This window comes from Leptinotarsa decemlineata, unplaced genomic scaffold (genome assembly GCF_025532065.1).
Source record: "Leptinotarsa decemlineata unplaced genomic scaffold, Ldec_3_MD MMD2_tig00000505_RagTag_RagTag, whole genome shotgun sequence".
In the NCBI taxonomy this organism is placed as follows: domain Eukaryota; kingdom Metazoa; phylum Arthropoda; class Insecta; order Coleoptera; family Chrysomelidae; genus Leptinotarsa; species Leptinotarsa decemlineata.
In genome coordinates, this window is record NW_027412549.1 from 15,525,444 (window position 1) to 15,542,013 (window position 16,570).

The 16,570-nt window shown below is 34.2% G+C and overlaps 1 protein-coding gene across 8 annotated transcripts in view; it reads left to right on the forward strand.

Annotated features, from left to right (window-relative positions):
- The window catches only part of Rgl (Ral guanine nucleotide dissociation stimulator-like), a 159,580-nt gene that overhangs the window by 116,463 nt on the left and 26,547 nt on the right, over window positions 1-16,570 (forward strand). For 4 of the 8 annotated variants that reach the window (XM_074174068.1, XM_074174066.1, XM_074174062.1 and 1 more), the window contains exon 2: window positions 11,048-11,161. In XM_074174068.1, the coding sequence (XP_074030169.1) occupies window positions 11,048-11,161 (114 nt within the window). The remainder of the gene's footprint in view (window positions 1-11,047; window positions 11,162-16,570) is intronic. The other 4 variants (XM_074174069.1, XM_074174067.1, XM_074174063.1 and 1 more) reach the window with 1 other exon arrangement.

Below are 16,570 nucleotides of genomic sequence, written 5' to 3' on the forward strand. Positions count from 1 at the left end.
GAAAAAGTTGCGATATATTTTATATATGTCAGAGTACTTGGACTAACATCAAAAAATCATTTTGTACAAAAGTTTTGTCGAACCGCACTTGAAATACGGCATTTTCGGATGGGACGGGGTGTCAAGAACACACATTGATGCACTGGAAGTATCTTAAAGAAGATTCTTGAAAATCATCCTGAATAAAAAAAGTAGATACTCCAGTGATCAAGTATATAAAGAAACAAAAACGTTTGATCTGAGACAAATATACTTTGAACAGCTGAATATTGCAGTATTCCAAAAAAAATTGACCTTCTCAATCTGGATCATACGTATCTTACCAGAGGAAAAAACAAATTTGTCCAACCGATAATGAGCAAGTCAGTAGGCCAGAAAAGTCATCAATTTTTGGTTTAAGGGCTTTCAATACTCTTCCTGATGAAATAATTTATTCAACAATCGATATCGAAATTCAAAAGAGAGTTGAAAACATATGTATATCAGAGGAACCGGAGGGCGATCCACCAAATAATTGAAAAAATTGAAAAATAACATCTTACAGCAAAATTAGTACACAAATATATAGGATATTTTCTATGTACCCCGGTTTCATTCGTTCTGTTCGAATGTTGATTCTTTTGTAAAAATTTTAGTTTGGATCTAATTACACCTTCTCCATCCAATTTGATTATTAAAAACTGATTAATATACACACATCGGAAAAGTCTAGGGATATTTTTATAACATACTAAATATCATAAAAATAAATGCATGAGGTCGTTTAATTTCGAATAAATTGGTACAATCGACCACCCTGTAGATTTCTATGGGTTGAACAAAGCTTGCAAAAACGGTAACTAACCTTTTATCAAGTTTTTTTACAAACTGTAGGTTTTCGACTAAAATTAATAATCTGAAAGTGTCAAGTTTGTACATTCTATGCAGTTCTTGCTCAGCAATTAAACTGGAAATATTGTGCTTTAACATGGAACGCCATCACTTACCATTGGCTGAGATGAATAGAGCTGTAGGGCTTCTTCAAGGTGGCATGCGACAAAATGATGTAGCTCTTCGTTTGGGGGTCTCCCAAAGTGTTATCAGTCGATTGTGGCGGCGTTTCCGTGAAACTGGCAGTCCAGCCGAACAACATCCAGGGCGAGGACGCGCTACAACTGCAGTTCAAAATCGATTTTTGGTCTTAACCGCAAGAAGACAACCGACAATCACAGCACCTGAGTTGGTTAACGTGTTGCAGCAGACGCACCAGGTAACCATTGGTCGTGATACTGTCAGAACTCGACTGCATGAAGCACATCTCCACAACAGAAGGTCACTTAGATGTCCACCTTTGTCGAGAGGCAATCGCGGTAGAAGATTAGAGTGGTGTCAAGAACATCAAAACTGGGATGCAAATGATTGGGACACAGTTTTGTTTACAAATGAATCCAGATTTGGATTTCATCCAGATTCTCGTCGAGTTAGACTGTGGAGACGACCTGGAAATAATGAACGTTTGAGACACGTCCGGGGAGTCCACACATACAGAGGTGGTACAGTAATGCTATGGGGCGGAATCATGATCGGCGGCAGAACCGATCTCGTTTCTCCAAATCGCTCCCTCACAGCTCGACAGTACCTCAACACCATTCTTCTACCTATCGTCCGTCCGTTTGCTGGTGCTGTTGGTGAAAACTTCCACCTAATGCACGATAATGCTCGTCCACATGTCGCGCGTCTAATGACTGACTGGCTCACCAACGAAGGAGTTGATGTATTGCCATGGCCAGCACAATCACCGGACCTGAATCCTATCGAGCATGTGTGGGACATGCTTCAACGAAGAATTACTCCGCATATGGGGAACATTCACACAACGTTTCAATTGAGAGAGCTTTTAATCGCTGAATGGGCAAATGTACCTCAACAAGACATTGACAATCTCATTTTGTCGATGTACGATAGATGTAGGGCCGTAATAAACTAGCGTGGAGGCCATCTTTTGTACTGATTCCAATTTTTTTTGTATTATGATTTTTTTCGGGGTGCCAAAGAAGAGCCATATTTTTTTTTAGTTTTGCTTATATGCGCACTCAGTATTTTTGACCATTCAATAAATTTTGTTGTAAGTAACATTCGTTTTATAATCACCCGTCAACTTTTTTTTCTCTAAAGCGATCTAAAAAAAAAATTATTGCAATTTTTAAAAATATCCCTAGATTTTTCCGATGTGTGTATATTTCAATACTTTTTATTTTATGATCGAGACGTTTCAACATGTCATTGTGAAAATGTAATATTTCAATTGTTATTATTATTATTATTTATGTGATATTTATATTGTTATTATCTGTTATATTTATGTTATTCAACTAAATTCTCTATCAAATGTATATAATGGTATATTTGTGAATAAACATTACTATTATTATTATTATTATAGACAAAAACAACGGCAAATTTTCTATTTGGACGAAACTTAGTATGACACTCACGACATAGTTACGAAAGGGTGGACTGATGGTTCGATAATGTGTACGCCTAACATGCCTGCGAACAAAGGTTGCGACTAATTATTGTGCATTGCGGAGGAAGTAAAGGATGGGTTTCGAATTTTTTGAAATTATGTGGAGAAAACTTCAGGATTGCAATGTTGACTATCATAAGAACATGGAAGCTAATATTTTCGAGAAATGCTTTGAAAACACATTGATCCTAAATAAACATTTTTTGAGAAAAATGAATATTCACGTTCTTTTTTCGAACCTCGTACTTTGCTGCAACAAAATAACACAAAAATTTTTTAGAAATGATTTAATTGTTTCATGCTGTTTTTCGAGCATTCAACCTCCAAAGTCTGAAAAATAAAGCTATATCAATGGATAATGCGTTTTCTGTGGTTTATATTACGAAGTGAACTTTTCAATGTGTTCTTTATTATAGTTCAGTAGATCCTCTATTGATTCAGCTTTGTTCATTTTTCAGTTCGTGGAAGTTTAAGTACCCAAAAAACAACAGCAAGTAACATTGCCTACTCCTCAAATAATGACCTTCGAAGAATATATTTATATTTTTTGAAAATTATTTTTTTCTGGTCAACTTGTACAGTTTTAGCCGATCACGTTAAGCCGAAATTGCTTTTAGAAAAGAAGGAAACAAAGAACGTCGATAAGGCCTCTTGATTGCTCCCGATTTGTTTGTATTAACACACAACCTCGAAAACTCTCGAGTTACATATTTCTCAGTTAACATCATCTTAACATTTGCGTCTGAACGATGTTCAAACTGTAGTGTAACATTTCAGACTAAGTGGGTTAACAGTTCCAACCAGATTGTGTGCATAACTTGCTTCGATGTTTAGAATGACCTATTTCTCGCTTTCATTTTACTCTGTCGTTATTGAATGAGGATCAAAACCATTTGGGAACGAAATCCAAATTGAGTGATTAGCGGTTACATTGAAAATGTATTAATGCCAATAGCAGTTGTATTGCGTTTAAACATCAGTTAATGGACAGAGATATATTGAATAATGATTAATTTGTAATCTGATTTGTTGTCACTTAATGGTAGGTGTTGAGCTGTTCGAATTAACTGTTTTGGAGGAAAAGTTGAATTTCATCAATTTGGAACGAAAACAGACAGTTTTTTCCTGAAAACTTCACTACTAAAAATGATTTTTGTATACTTCTCAGTAACACAATTCAAATAAAGCAATGGCTCCCATAGTGTTTATTTCTATTCTAAACGACATAAAAAGATGCGAAACCTTATACAGTTTCGAGAAAGCTCCGAAAAAATATCTATTGAATGAAAGCTTCTACTCCGTTGAAGAATATTTACAAAAACAAAATGTTATTGTACATATAAGTTATTATGTGTACTCGTGTACAAACATTTTTTATACAGTGCATTTCTTTAATGTCCCTCCCCCTTTTATTTTTTGAAACGGGTCAACTCAAAAAATTTAAATTTGGGATTTCAACAACCCGATAAGGTTTGTTAAGTTATTTTTTGTTTATAAAAACGACAAAAAATGTCAATACGACAATGAACATCATTGTTCAGTTAGAATATTCTCATTAAGTTTTCGGTTTTACTAGGTAGAACTGTACAGTCTACTTATTCCGACGCGAATGTTTGTGAGGTGTCTCCTTCTACTGTGTGGAGTTTTTTGAAGAGGATGACTGAAAGATGACCCTGATCGAAGAACAGAATTCTGCGAAATCATGACGGAAACCATTGCAAGGCATCCTACCTATCTCCACCATATTTGTTTTAGTAACGAATGCACATTTTTTTCAAATGGTAATGTTCACAGACAAAATTGCCGTTATTGGAGTGACAGCAACCCTCACGTTTTCCGGAAAACACATACCCAAGATCCAGAAAAAATTAACGTTTGGGCAGGAATATTGGGAAACCATATTGTGGGACCTCTATTTATTGATCAAAATTTAACAGGGGAACTGTATTTGAATATGCTGGAAACTACTATTGACCCTCTCATCACTGAAATCGTCGAAGCGAATCCTAATGAATTCTATATGGTCATTCTGTTCTAACAAGATGGATCACTTTCACATTACTGAAGACAAGTAAAAAATTATTTGGATATTACTTTACCCGGTCGTTGGATTGGCCGTCAAGGTCCTACAGAATGGCCAGCCCGCTCGCCTTTGGACCTTTTTATGGGGATATTTGAAGCAAAAGGTAGTTGTAGTAGTTGAAGATAATTACATTATATTTTAGGGTTGTTAAGCATTTGTCAGGAGCTTCAAAAAGATGTGTCACAAGAATGAATGAATGAATGCTTTATTTATTATCGGATAATCAGATTACAATGTATAAAGAAAATATAAAAAAATACAGTTTACAGAAAATATAAAAAATAAAAGAATAGTATGGAACATGCCAAAATTTTTACACATATCTATTCAGTGTGTTCAAGATAAGGATCCTAAGCATGGGAATCTCAGTACCTGTTGGAGATACAGCTTAGGTTAAATTAGGAAAAAGTTGTGTTCTTTAAAGCTTATTTACATGCCGTTTAGAAACTTGAAGAATTATCATGGCCTGCTGAGATATTTGGGAAAAACGAGAATTTGACAATATCAATTTTATTTTTTTCTGACTTTATTTGAAAAGATATCAAAAAACGAATAACACTTTTTTCATTGGCACTTTCAAGGTACTACACGATGGTATTTTTAGTTTTTATATCCGACGTTTCGTTTTCAAAAAACCATCATCAACTTTATTTTTTTAAATAGCCCGAAAAAAAGTACACCATGTATCTGATTCCATTTTTTATTACGAATTCAACGATGTAACACATGCCATTGTTTTCTTTTTAGTTTGAGGGAAAATTGCATTTTTTATATTTTTGAAATGTATTTTTAAGTAGGTTAATAATGATTTTTTTAAAGTAATGAAAACAACAAAGAAATTAACGCATTTTTTATTTAATTCAAAGGAGGTGTTCAAACAGGTTTCCGTTATTTTCCAAACATAAGTATGATCTTCTAACTGTAGAACTTAAAATAATACTGTGTGTAATACTGTTAAATGCGACAGTTACACATTCTCGTAACTGCTGTTCAGTTTCAAAAGAATGTTGGTAAACCCGGTTTTTAACAAAACCCCATATGAAGAAGTCCAGAGGAGTTAAGTCAGGGGATCGCGCTGGCCAAGACACTTCACTAAAGGTTCCAATCCACCTTCCAGGAAATCGCTGCGACAGATACTCTCGAACTTGTCTAGAATTATGTGCAGGAGCACCGTCTTGTTGAAACCAACAGTTATTGACCTGTGCCAGAGGTAAATCATCTAAACAGTCTTCTACATAGTTTTGCAATAAATGATGGTATCGTTCGGCGGTCAAAGAATTATAGTAAAAAAACGGACCTAGTATTTTAGTTCCTAAAATTGCACACCACATATTAAACCCAAAACGTTCTTGATGTCTTGATATTTTCTTAACACGCGGATTTTGCTGAGCCCAGTAATGCGTATTGCGGCGGTTGAAGATACCATTATTAGTGACCATACTTTCATCGGACCATATTATTTTTGAAGGGAAATTATAATCTTCTTCACACGCGCGTGTATACCATTCGCAAAAATTTCGGCGCCGTTCGAAATCCCCTGGTTTAAGTCCTTGGCAAATCCTAAATTTATAGGGGTGATATCTATTTTTACGCAAAATAAATTGAGCTGTGGATTTGGCTACTCCTACATTATTTTCGATTTGCCTAGTTGATATTTCAGGGTTCTCAACAACTGCTTGTAAAACATTATTTTGGGCTTCTTCTGAAGATTCCTTTTTTTGAGATAAAACAGGCTTTTTAAATATATTCTTTTAAATTTCGAGCCAGCTCTAAGAAAATGGACTTACAGGGCTGCTTTCTTTCTGGATATGTATTAAGATACATTGCTGCTGTATTTACAGTATTTTTGTGGCACAAAATGTAGCACGTTAGCATGTAAAACTTTTCTTCATGGCTATAATGCTCACCCGGCATATTCGACGATAATAACACAATATTATCTATTCAACAATAATAATGACAACAGTAACAATAACTCTAAAAACAACAACTCGAAAAACAGGCTAACAACAACGACAATTACTATTTTATCGTGTAAATAAATAATATTTGACAGGCTCGGTGACAGGTATTTACGTCAAAGCATTTGTTTGCAACGCCTACTTCAAGAATTTTTTAAAAATAGAAAATATGTAATTTTCCTTTAAACTAAAAAGAAAACAATGGCATGTGATACATCGTTGAATTCGTAATAAAAAATGGAATCAGATACAGGGTGTACTTTTGTTTCGGGTCATATAAAAAAATAAAGTTGATGATGGTTTCTTGAAAACGAAACGTCGGATATAAAATCTAAAAATACCATCGTGTAGTACCTTAAAAGTGCCAATGAAAAAGTGTTATTCGTTTTTTGATATCTTTTCAAATAAAGTCAGAAAAAAATAATATTGATATTGTCAAATTCTCGTTTTTCCCAAATATCTCAGCAGGCCATGATAATTCTTCAAGTTTCTAAACGGCATGTAAATAAGCTTTAAAGAACACAACTTTTTCCTAATTTAACCTAAGCTGTATCTCCAACAGGTACTGAGATTCCCATGCTTAGGATCCTTATCTTGGACACACTGTATATACATATACATTAACATATACATAAATATACACACACAGATATATACCTACATATACAATATAATATCATAATGAACCCACACAGGAACCATCTATTTTATACATATATACACATATACATACATATAAACATATACACACACATACATATAAATATACATACACATTTATAATGTTCAGTTTGTCACATATTCTTTCAATTTTGTTTCAATCAATTTTATGGACGAAGATTCTTTGATTTCACGAGGAAGTAGATTGAATTCAACAATACCTTTGAAAAAAAAAAAGATTTCATCGAACTAGCTTTAGAGGTTGGTTTTACATAGAAATGAAAATGACCCCCTTTCCATTTAATTTTTTGTTCCCAGATGGCGCCCAGTCGCCATCTTGAGAGTTTCATCTGTCAATTTCACTTCAAAATAAAGTATTCATGCATTAATTTCATTATGCCAAATTTCAAGTTCTCAAGTTGACCCGTTCAAAAAATAAAAGGGGGGGACATTTAAAAAAATGCACTGTATAAGGTATTTCCCTTTTGATTTTTAATGTGGTCTTACGACGACAATTATACAATTTTTGTATTGTCTAATGGAAAATAAATTATTATTATTGTTACTACGTTGAACACAGTATAAAACCTAGAGTGACACATCTCTATAAATATATCATTCATCATCAAAGATAAATCATAAATGTGTGTCATGGAAGTAATAGAAAGATAATAAATATATTATATTGTTCAACTAAACAACTTTGAATGAATGCTGAATCTTTTTTCAAAATATAAAATTGTCTCATCTATCAGGATCAAAATCCTATATATCATCTTTCTGCTCAATGATACATAGCTCACAATTTGGAATTTAATTATAGTTGAAGACAACTCGAAGAATCAAACAACTTTCAAGACTGTTCTCATTGTGGAACGAGAGTAATATATTTTTGTTAGTGTATTAAAAACATCCTAACTTTTAGAGAAGTCGAAATGAGAAGTCGAATGGTACCTTTGTCATCTAAATGCTAGAATCTAGAAACAGGTACTGAGCTAGGCTATAAATTGAAGATAAGTGGACATATCGCTCTTGCTGAAAATTCGTTTAGTTTTCAGTAAGGCAATGCACCTTCTTACGATGCCTGCTAGGCATCCTTAACCAAACCAATGAATTTGGCAGACGGGGACCTTGAAGTGGCCACTTAGATCACCAGACTTGAGGCATCTTTACTCTATGGAAATATTTGAAATGAGTGGTTTTTAAAAGCTAGCGACAATTAACGAATTGAAAGAATATTTTAATGGGCTAAAAATAACATTTTACTTTATGAACATGCGAAATATTTTCCGAAAACGAGAAAAACGCCTGTGATGTTTGTATTATAAATTCTTGTTAGGAAATTAACTTTTCATAACTCTGTTGTCGAGTAGTCGTACAAAATATCCATCTTCTTGAGTTTTTTATGTTAATTCTTTTATTTTAATTTTTGCTCAGATTTTTTGTATTTTTTTCATCGCATATCATTGAAAGCCTCTCATCTCACGAACCGGAAATGTATTGCCGAAAAACATATAGAGTGGTCCAACGAAAAGTATGCACCTTGCTTTTCTCCTTTTTTTGTAACTTAACGCAAAAATGCTCGGACAGGTCAATTTTGCTTTTGAGGGGTACACATTTTAGATGTATTTTTCTACCTGTGCCTTCAACCCCCTGGCGAGGGTGAGTAACAACCCTAAAATTTTAAATGGAGAGTGGGGTCGAGTGATATATCATTTGAAAGGGCACAAAATTCTCTCTCCAATGATACCTGATTTGTTGTATTTACTTGAATAGTTATAAAAAAAGCAAGAACATTTACTCGATATTTTTGGTGTTAATGAAAATGCGGAAAAAACGGCATTTTTATCAATACTACATTCCTCAATTTCTCTCGTGCGTTTTTTGGTTCAAATAACAACAGCAGATAAGTGTACAAAAAGAATTCAGGCAAATGTTCATTGATTCAGTTCGGTTGCTTTTGAAATTATTTCGACTTTACTATAAAAATGGTTTATTCTATTCCTGAACGAGTTGAAATTGTTAAACTTTATTATCAACATGATAGTTGTGCTAGACTTACTGCTCGCCTCTTTAATAATAGTCATCCCGGGAAAAATGTGAATGATTCGTACGTTGCCAAGTTAGTCCAAAAGTTTGTCGATACCGGATCTGTCTGTAATGTGAAACACCAGCCACGGAAACCGATCAGAAATGAAGCAGAGGAGTGGCTGTTTTGGGACATGTTGAATTGGATCATAGTCAAAGTACCCGTCAGCTTGCTGCAGCCCCAGGTGTCTCCCGTTCATCCATAATACGGATATTCAAAGCCTATAAATTTCATCCGTACAAAATTAAATTAGTACAGGAATTCAATGAAGATGATCCTGATAGAAGGCTGCAATTTTGTAAACAACTGAGCCAGCTACTAATTGATGATCCGCACCTATCATTCAACACGTGCTTTTCCGATGAGAATACGTTTTTTTTAATGGAGCTGTATAGGCATAATTGCCGTTACTGGGATGACAGTAACCCACACTTATTCCGAGAGGTCCATACCCAGTACCCTCAAAAAATCAATGTCTGGTGTGGCATATTAGGTAGTCATATTGAAGGGCAACTTTTCATTCCTGGGAATTTAACTGGTGAGGTCTACCTGAACATGCTTGAAGATACAATTGATCCTCTCATAACAGAAATAATTGAAAATGACCAAAATCATAATGATGATCGGCTTCATTTCCAGCAAGATGGAGCACCTCCTCACTATGTTGCTTCGGTAAGAGAGTTTTTAGATGACCGGTTTCTTGGACGGTGGATTGGAAGGAGAGGCCCCATCGAATGGCATGCCAGGTCACCTGATTTATCGCCTTTAGACTTTTTCCTTTGGGGACACTTGAAAAATAAATGTTTTGCTACGCAGCCCGAGTCCATAGAAGATCTTCGCCAACGAATTACAGCAGAGTGCAGAAGTATAACTCCTGATATGCTACAGAATGTTAGGAATAGATTTGAACAAAATCTGTATTATTGTATGGAAGCAAATGGGTCACATTTTCAGCATTTGCTGAAGTAGGATTCTACTAAATCAATAACACATTTCAAAGTACTGGGTTGTAGTTGTTTTTCTTCATAATACCTACATGTTTGAGTGAAATACAACAAATTAGGTATCATTAGAAAGATAATTTTGTGTCCTTTCAAATGATATATCACTCAACCCCACTTTCTATTTAAAATTCTAGGGTTGTTACTCACCCTCGCTAGGGGGTTGAAGGCACAGGTAAAAAAATACATCTAAAATGTGTCCCCCTCAAGTTGAGTTACAAAAAAAGGAGAAAAGCAAGGTGCATACTTTTCGTTTTGACCACTCTGTATGGATATTTAGAACGACAGGCGTCACTTGGGATGTTTCGAGTAGGTACTCATTTTCAGGATTTACGTGTATTAAGACAAGGGCCCAAGTGGTTGATCTTTTGTGAATATATTTATGACGTCGTCAATAATTGCCAGTGTTGATTCCTCACCACTATTCTGGGATTTCGACCGGGAACTAATGCTATTTCTCATTCTCCTCCCTATGAGGTTACACTGTTATTTTTCTGTTTGTCATTTTGTTGGTGTTTTGAATAAATTTTATTATTTGTAAACGCGGTGTCATTTTGAGATGGATCATTTAATTCCCGTTGAAATTTAATAAATCAACGATCCTTCTTCTCTCCAGCGGAGATGACCGATAAACAACTAACCGAGCACCTGCCATTTTTGATTGGTCATTATTTGAACGATCATTATTCATTATACAGAAGGTGTAACTGTTGATGAATCTTCTACAATCTGTTTATTTTTTTCCAGCAGCCCACCTGGCGATTGTGGGGCGAGGAGAAAGCGGATGGCGCCCTCTATACCGTCTACCTCAAGAAAGTTCGTTACCACCGGCCTACTAGGAGTCTGTCGTCTTCCCACTCGGTAAGTTTTTTTCTTGAAAATGTTGAACCGAATGAGCGAGAGTGGTTATTTATTTGTTGAACGATTTCCAGTTTGCTAGTTTGTATGCAGAATTAGCTTAGTTGTATGCGATCGAAGATGTTGGTTGTGGTTGTGGAAATATTCGAACATTATTTAAGATTTCGGTAGTAATTATTAGTGATCTGATTTCCCACACAAGTTTTGTCTGTTATTCTCAGTGATTTGGTGGGCTATTTTGCATTTTTCATTTGAAGTAGCTTTCACTAAAAATAATTTTCTCACTCTCGCAACTATCGATTCGGTTCCTAAACTGAAAGAAAGTGACAGAAACGGTTTTCTTGCTGTAACTTTGTACCCGCTTCAAGAAAAAACCCAACAAAACCGTTGGAAATAATATTTTTCTAGTACTCTATTTTTTTTTCAGGAGTTTTTTCTACCGTATTTTAATAAGTACATTTTTCTAAGGTAATTTTAGAGCAATGTACTACATGGGCTGAAAAGTATCGGGCCTAACACATAGATGGCGCTCCTCTAATTGCATTCACAGCTTTTTCAGTTAGTACTACCCTTCATAAGAAAATTATTGAAATTTCATGATATTCTACTCATAAGTTTGTGAGTTATTGTGCTAAGAATGACATTACTTTTGTTATTTTCGAAACAGTGGATCAAAAACAATTTCTTGTTTTAATTTTGCACTGCTTTTTGATGGGAAAATACTGTGTAAGCAAAGCAATGGATTGGAAAGCGTTATAGGACACCGCTTCATTAGATACAACAATTAAACATTGGTTTGCTTACTTCAAACGTGATCTTAGAGATACCAATGGTGCAGAACGCAATGGACGTCCAAATGAGGCAGTAGCACCAAAAAACATAAAAACCTCAAAATCGTTTTGAATGATCGAAAAGTGAAGTTGGGTGAGTTAGCTGACATTGTGAAGATATTAAAGAACGTGGTGGCTTTATATTGCATGAGCATTTGACTATGACATAGCTCTGTTCAATGTGGGTGCCGCGCGAGCTGTTGACCAAAAACAAGTAACCAACAAGTTCAAAAACATGAAAAATAGAGATAAAGGTCCTAAAAATATGAGCGATGGCTCATTCGATTCGAAATCACCTCTAGAAAAATGTTTTTGAAGGATTTTGGTGCAGGTAAAAAATTGCAATTGTTATTAACAAAATAAGATTTAAAAAAATGGTATTTAGTTTTTCGTTAATAACTCAAAAATTATTAATATTCAAGAAATTTTAAAAAAAGCTCGTTAAAGAGGAGGAAATTTCCGATAAAATAGTCTCGACTCCCTCTATCTCTATTATTTATAATTTTAATTTGACGTTGAAAATAGGGTTCTGCGCGGCTGTTACGGCATAAGCGCGCTGTCGCTGAAGAGAGTTTATCAAAAGAAATAATTTTTTTATAACATAAAATGTCATCTTGAAAATTTTATGAAAATCTAGTATCTTCTTAACACTTGAATGAATCGAGTCCCGTGGAAAAAAAGTTTTATCACCATTTTTCAAATAGTTATTCAATTGTTAATTAACAAATTTTTTCCCAATCTCCATTGGCATAAATAATGTAACTTCACCAAAGGAAAAAATGCCAGGGTTTTAGTTTAATAATTATAGGGATTTTTATATTAACTTTCAATTCAGAAAAAGTTATCAATTAACAAATTTATAATTAACGTTCAAATTGGGATAAAAAATTTTTGACTGCGGATTATTGTTTATTGATGTAACCCAACATTACATGAATTTTTTCATTCCTTAATATTTACATTTAATATGTTTGAATGTTTTTTTTTTTGTTTTTATGTTAGAGTGACGAAAAGCGCGCGGAAGCCAGACTACCCGCTTTTGGCTCTATTTTCTGGGCTCTGTAAAAATTATAAATAATCGAGATACAGTTTCGGGAGTCGGGACTTTTTTTACGCAAATTCATCGATCTTTTCAAATCTTTTTTCAAATTTCGAAAATTTTGAAAATTTTCCGAGATATTAAGAAAAAACTAAAGCCCCATTTTTTTTTCACTCAATTGTTTATAACTTTTGTAATATTTTTATCGGCGCGTTTTCGGACCTTTCCCTAAACTTTCTAGGCAAAAATACGAATCGAATGACATTTCGGTCGTAATTTTTGGACAGGGCTGAAAAATGTTACAAAAAAGCTAGACTAGATAAAAAGGAATATTTCTAGAAATATCGATATTAATGTGTATGTCTCCAAGAAATTATTAAATGTTCCGCCATTTTGTAGTAGATGAAGATATTGACTTCATATTCTGGAGTTGTGAAGTATTCGTCAGGAGCTTCAAAATGATGTGTCAGAAAACCCCCTTTCCGATATCCAATAAATTGAAAGGGATAGACAATTTTTGGCTTTCTACTTCTCTATTTTGATACAAAAAAATGCGGAAATTTTCCAAAGAAAGAAAGGAAGCAATCAAATTCAAAAAATTTACTCTATAATGTTATCCGTATTTGCTACGGAAGAGCCGATAAGGCGAGTGTCTTACGGCAATGTCTAGCAGTGAGGTTGACAGTGTTCCATGTAAATGAAATGTTAATTCTTTCATCAATTATGTTGTGTAGAACTCCTGTGAATGATATCTGATTCGATTCAATTATCAATGTTTGGAATATGAACGGAATAGAGAAAAATGTTTTACGTATAATTCAGCGTTCATATAAAAGTATTCGTTTCTATCGTGTAATTCAATGTTTGTATGAAAGTAGTTGTTTCAGGAGAGCTTTTTCTTCCAGTTTGTGTCTGAAAGTTACTTCTTTGCATGATCTACACATCTTTGTATAGGGATAATTTTTTGAAATTGACTGCTACGTTCCTTTCTTTGGAAGACTGCCACATTTTTTTTATCAAGATGGAGAAGTAGAAAGTCAAAACCCTACTTTTCCAAAGATATCCAATAATTGTTCTATTGATAAAGAATTCATGAGTTCATTGCAATTGCCGATGTTTTATTATCTACTCTATGGTTATTCATCAGTTCCTTGAAAAAAATGAATTCGAAGCAACAGCGTCACTTTGTGATATCCAACTAAAAATTCGTATTGTTTGACGTTCGAATTGATAATAGTGTAGCGAATAGTCAGGTTCGAGGAACAACAATATTTATGTGCAAAGAAATATTTACAGTTTTCAGTAATCACAATTTTGATAAACATGAGACACCTTGTAATTTTTCAATAATGCCTAAAGGCAATAAGTACGCAGGAAAAACATACAGCAGAAAATCGATTACTAGATATAATCAACTGGAATAAAATGGACTAATGTTTTTGTTTACAGTACTTATTTCCACTATTTGCTAATCATGTGGGTATCCCACACTAACCGAAATAATACGCTCTGTTGGACAAACAGGAACTTTCCTATCTAATTGATGTGTTGATATGAATTGTTGACGGCCGAAGTCGTGTGTTTTATTTCAAAAAATTCAAGTATATTTTTCGATTAATAACAGGATGTTTTAATGGGAAATGTTTACCTTGTTCGGTAAACATTCAGTGCATTTTGTAATGCGCTTTTCAATTTTCCATTTCCTCCTGACATTTGAAATGATCATCCCCATGAATCAAATTGATGACGGTTTGGCAAATGTCAGATCCATTAGAAAAATCAATTTTCCGAGAAGTTTAAATGAAGACGGATGATCTTATTTGCTTTTTATAACGTCAAATTGAGACATTAAAAATTCTTTTCATACGAGATGATTCAAATGTAAAGTTGATTAGAAATGTCTTTGTATTTTGATTTCAAAATGGCAATTCTGCTCGATTTGAAAAGTATTGGATAATTTTTTTTTACTCTATGAAAGCTAAATGAATTGTTTCGAAATTTACCTCTGATATAAACTGATGTAGTTTACCATAAGATTTTCAAGCTATTGTACGAGGTCTGTTCAAAAAATAAGATGAATATATTCTATTGTTTTTTTATGTTGGTATGTTTAGTTTGTTGGTGAGAGGCATAACATTTGAATATTTTGCGTGTTCGGTGATTTTCTGCTTAATATCGAATAAAACGTATCAAAGAATTTGCATCAAACTTTGTTCGAAAAATTAAATCAAGTGCTCAAAAAGACTTGGAATCTTGACAGTGGCATACGGTGATTGCACTCTGAGTCAGAAAAATGTTTACAAGTGCATTTCACAGAAGGTCGAGACAATGTGAATAAGAACGCACCACCACATTAAAAACCAATGAAGTTGCTGAGGATGCCGGCATATCGGCATTTTTTTTTTCGTAAATTTTTAGCATAAAGCGTTTGGCAACGAAATTGCTGAATTTTAAACAAAAAACCGTTGCATGAACATCTTCCAGAAACTGTTGAATGACGTCAACGACGACTCAGATTTGTTCAAAAGGCTTATAATTGGTGGACGAATCATGAATATATGGTTATGTTATGACATCGAAAAAAAATCTAATCGTTCCAGTGGAAAAACCCAGATGAGCCAAAACCAAAAGATACACGCCAAGTTGTAGGAAAAACCCTACACTCTATACTGATATTGTTATGTGGTCACTGGTAAAATCTCTATTGATTCAATCATCTCGGGCCAAATTTCGTGAAAATAAAATAAGTAAAAAAATTGTTTTATGTTGAACAGTTTTATTGAAAAAAAAAAAAGATAATAATGATGTAGATAATGTACCAAAACTTAGAAATAATTCGGAACGTTCTAGGTAGCAGTCGTCACACCACTCTCCTCAGCTATCTACGGTATTGATTCGATTAAAAACTGACGAAATCGTTGGGCGTACCGATTCTGAGTCAACAAAGTTCTTTGTTTAGATGTATTGAATGTGCATCTTGTTCATAGTGTACTACTACAGTACTAGTCAAACCATATCATTTGATACCCATATCGAGATAGTTGTGAAAAAATATGTAATCCGCCATTTTGTAGCTGTGGCCATCTTGAATTTGCACCCTGTTCAAAGTGTACTGCCATTCAACTAGTCAAGCTCTATCATGTGTTACCCATATTGAGGTACTTGTGAAAAAATATGTAATCCGCCATTTTGTAGCTGCGGCCATCTTGAATTTGCACCCTGTTCAAAGTGTACTGCCATTCAACTAGTCAAGCTCTGTCATGTGTTACCCATATTGAGGTTCTTGTGAAGAAATATGTAATCCGCCATTTTGTAGCTGCGGCCATCTTGAATTTGCACCCTGTTCAAAGTGTACTGCCATTCAACTAGTCAAGCTCTATCATTTGTTACCCATATTGAGGTACTTGTGAAAAAATATGTAAACCGCCATTTTGAAACTGCGGTCATTTTGAGTTTGCATCTTTTTCAAAGTTTACTACATTTCAACTAGTCAATCCCCGTCATTTGATACCCATATTGAGGTAGCTGTGAAAAATATGTAAT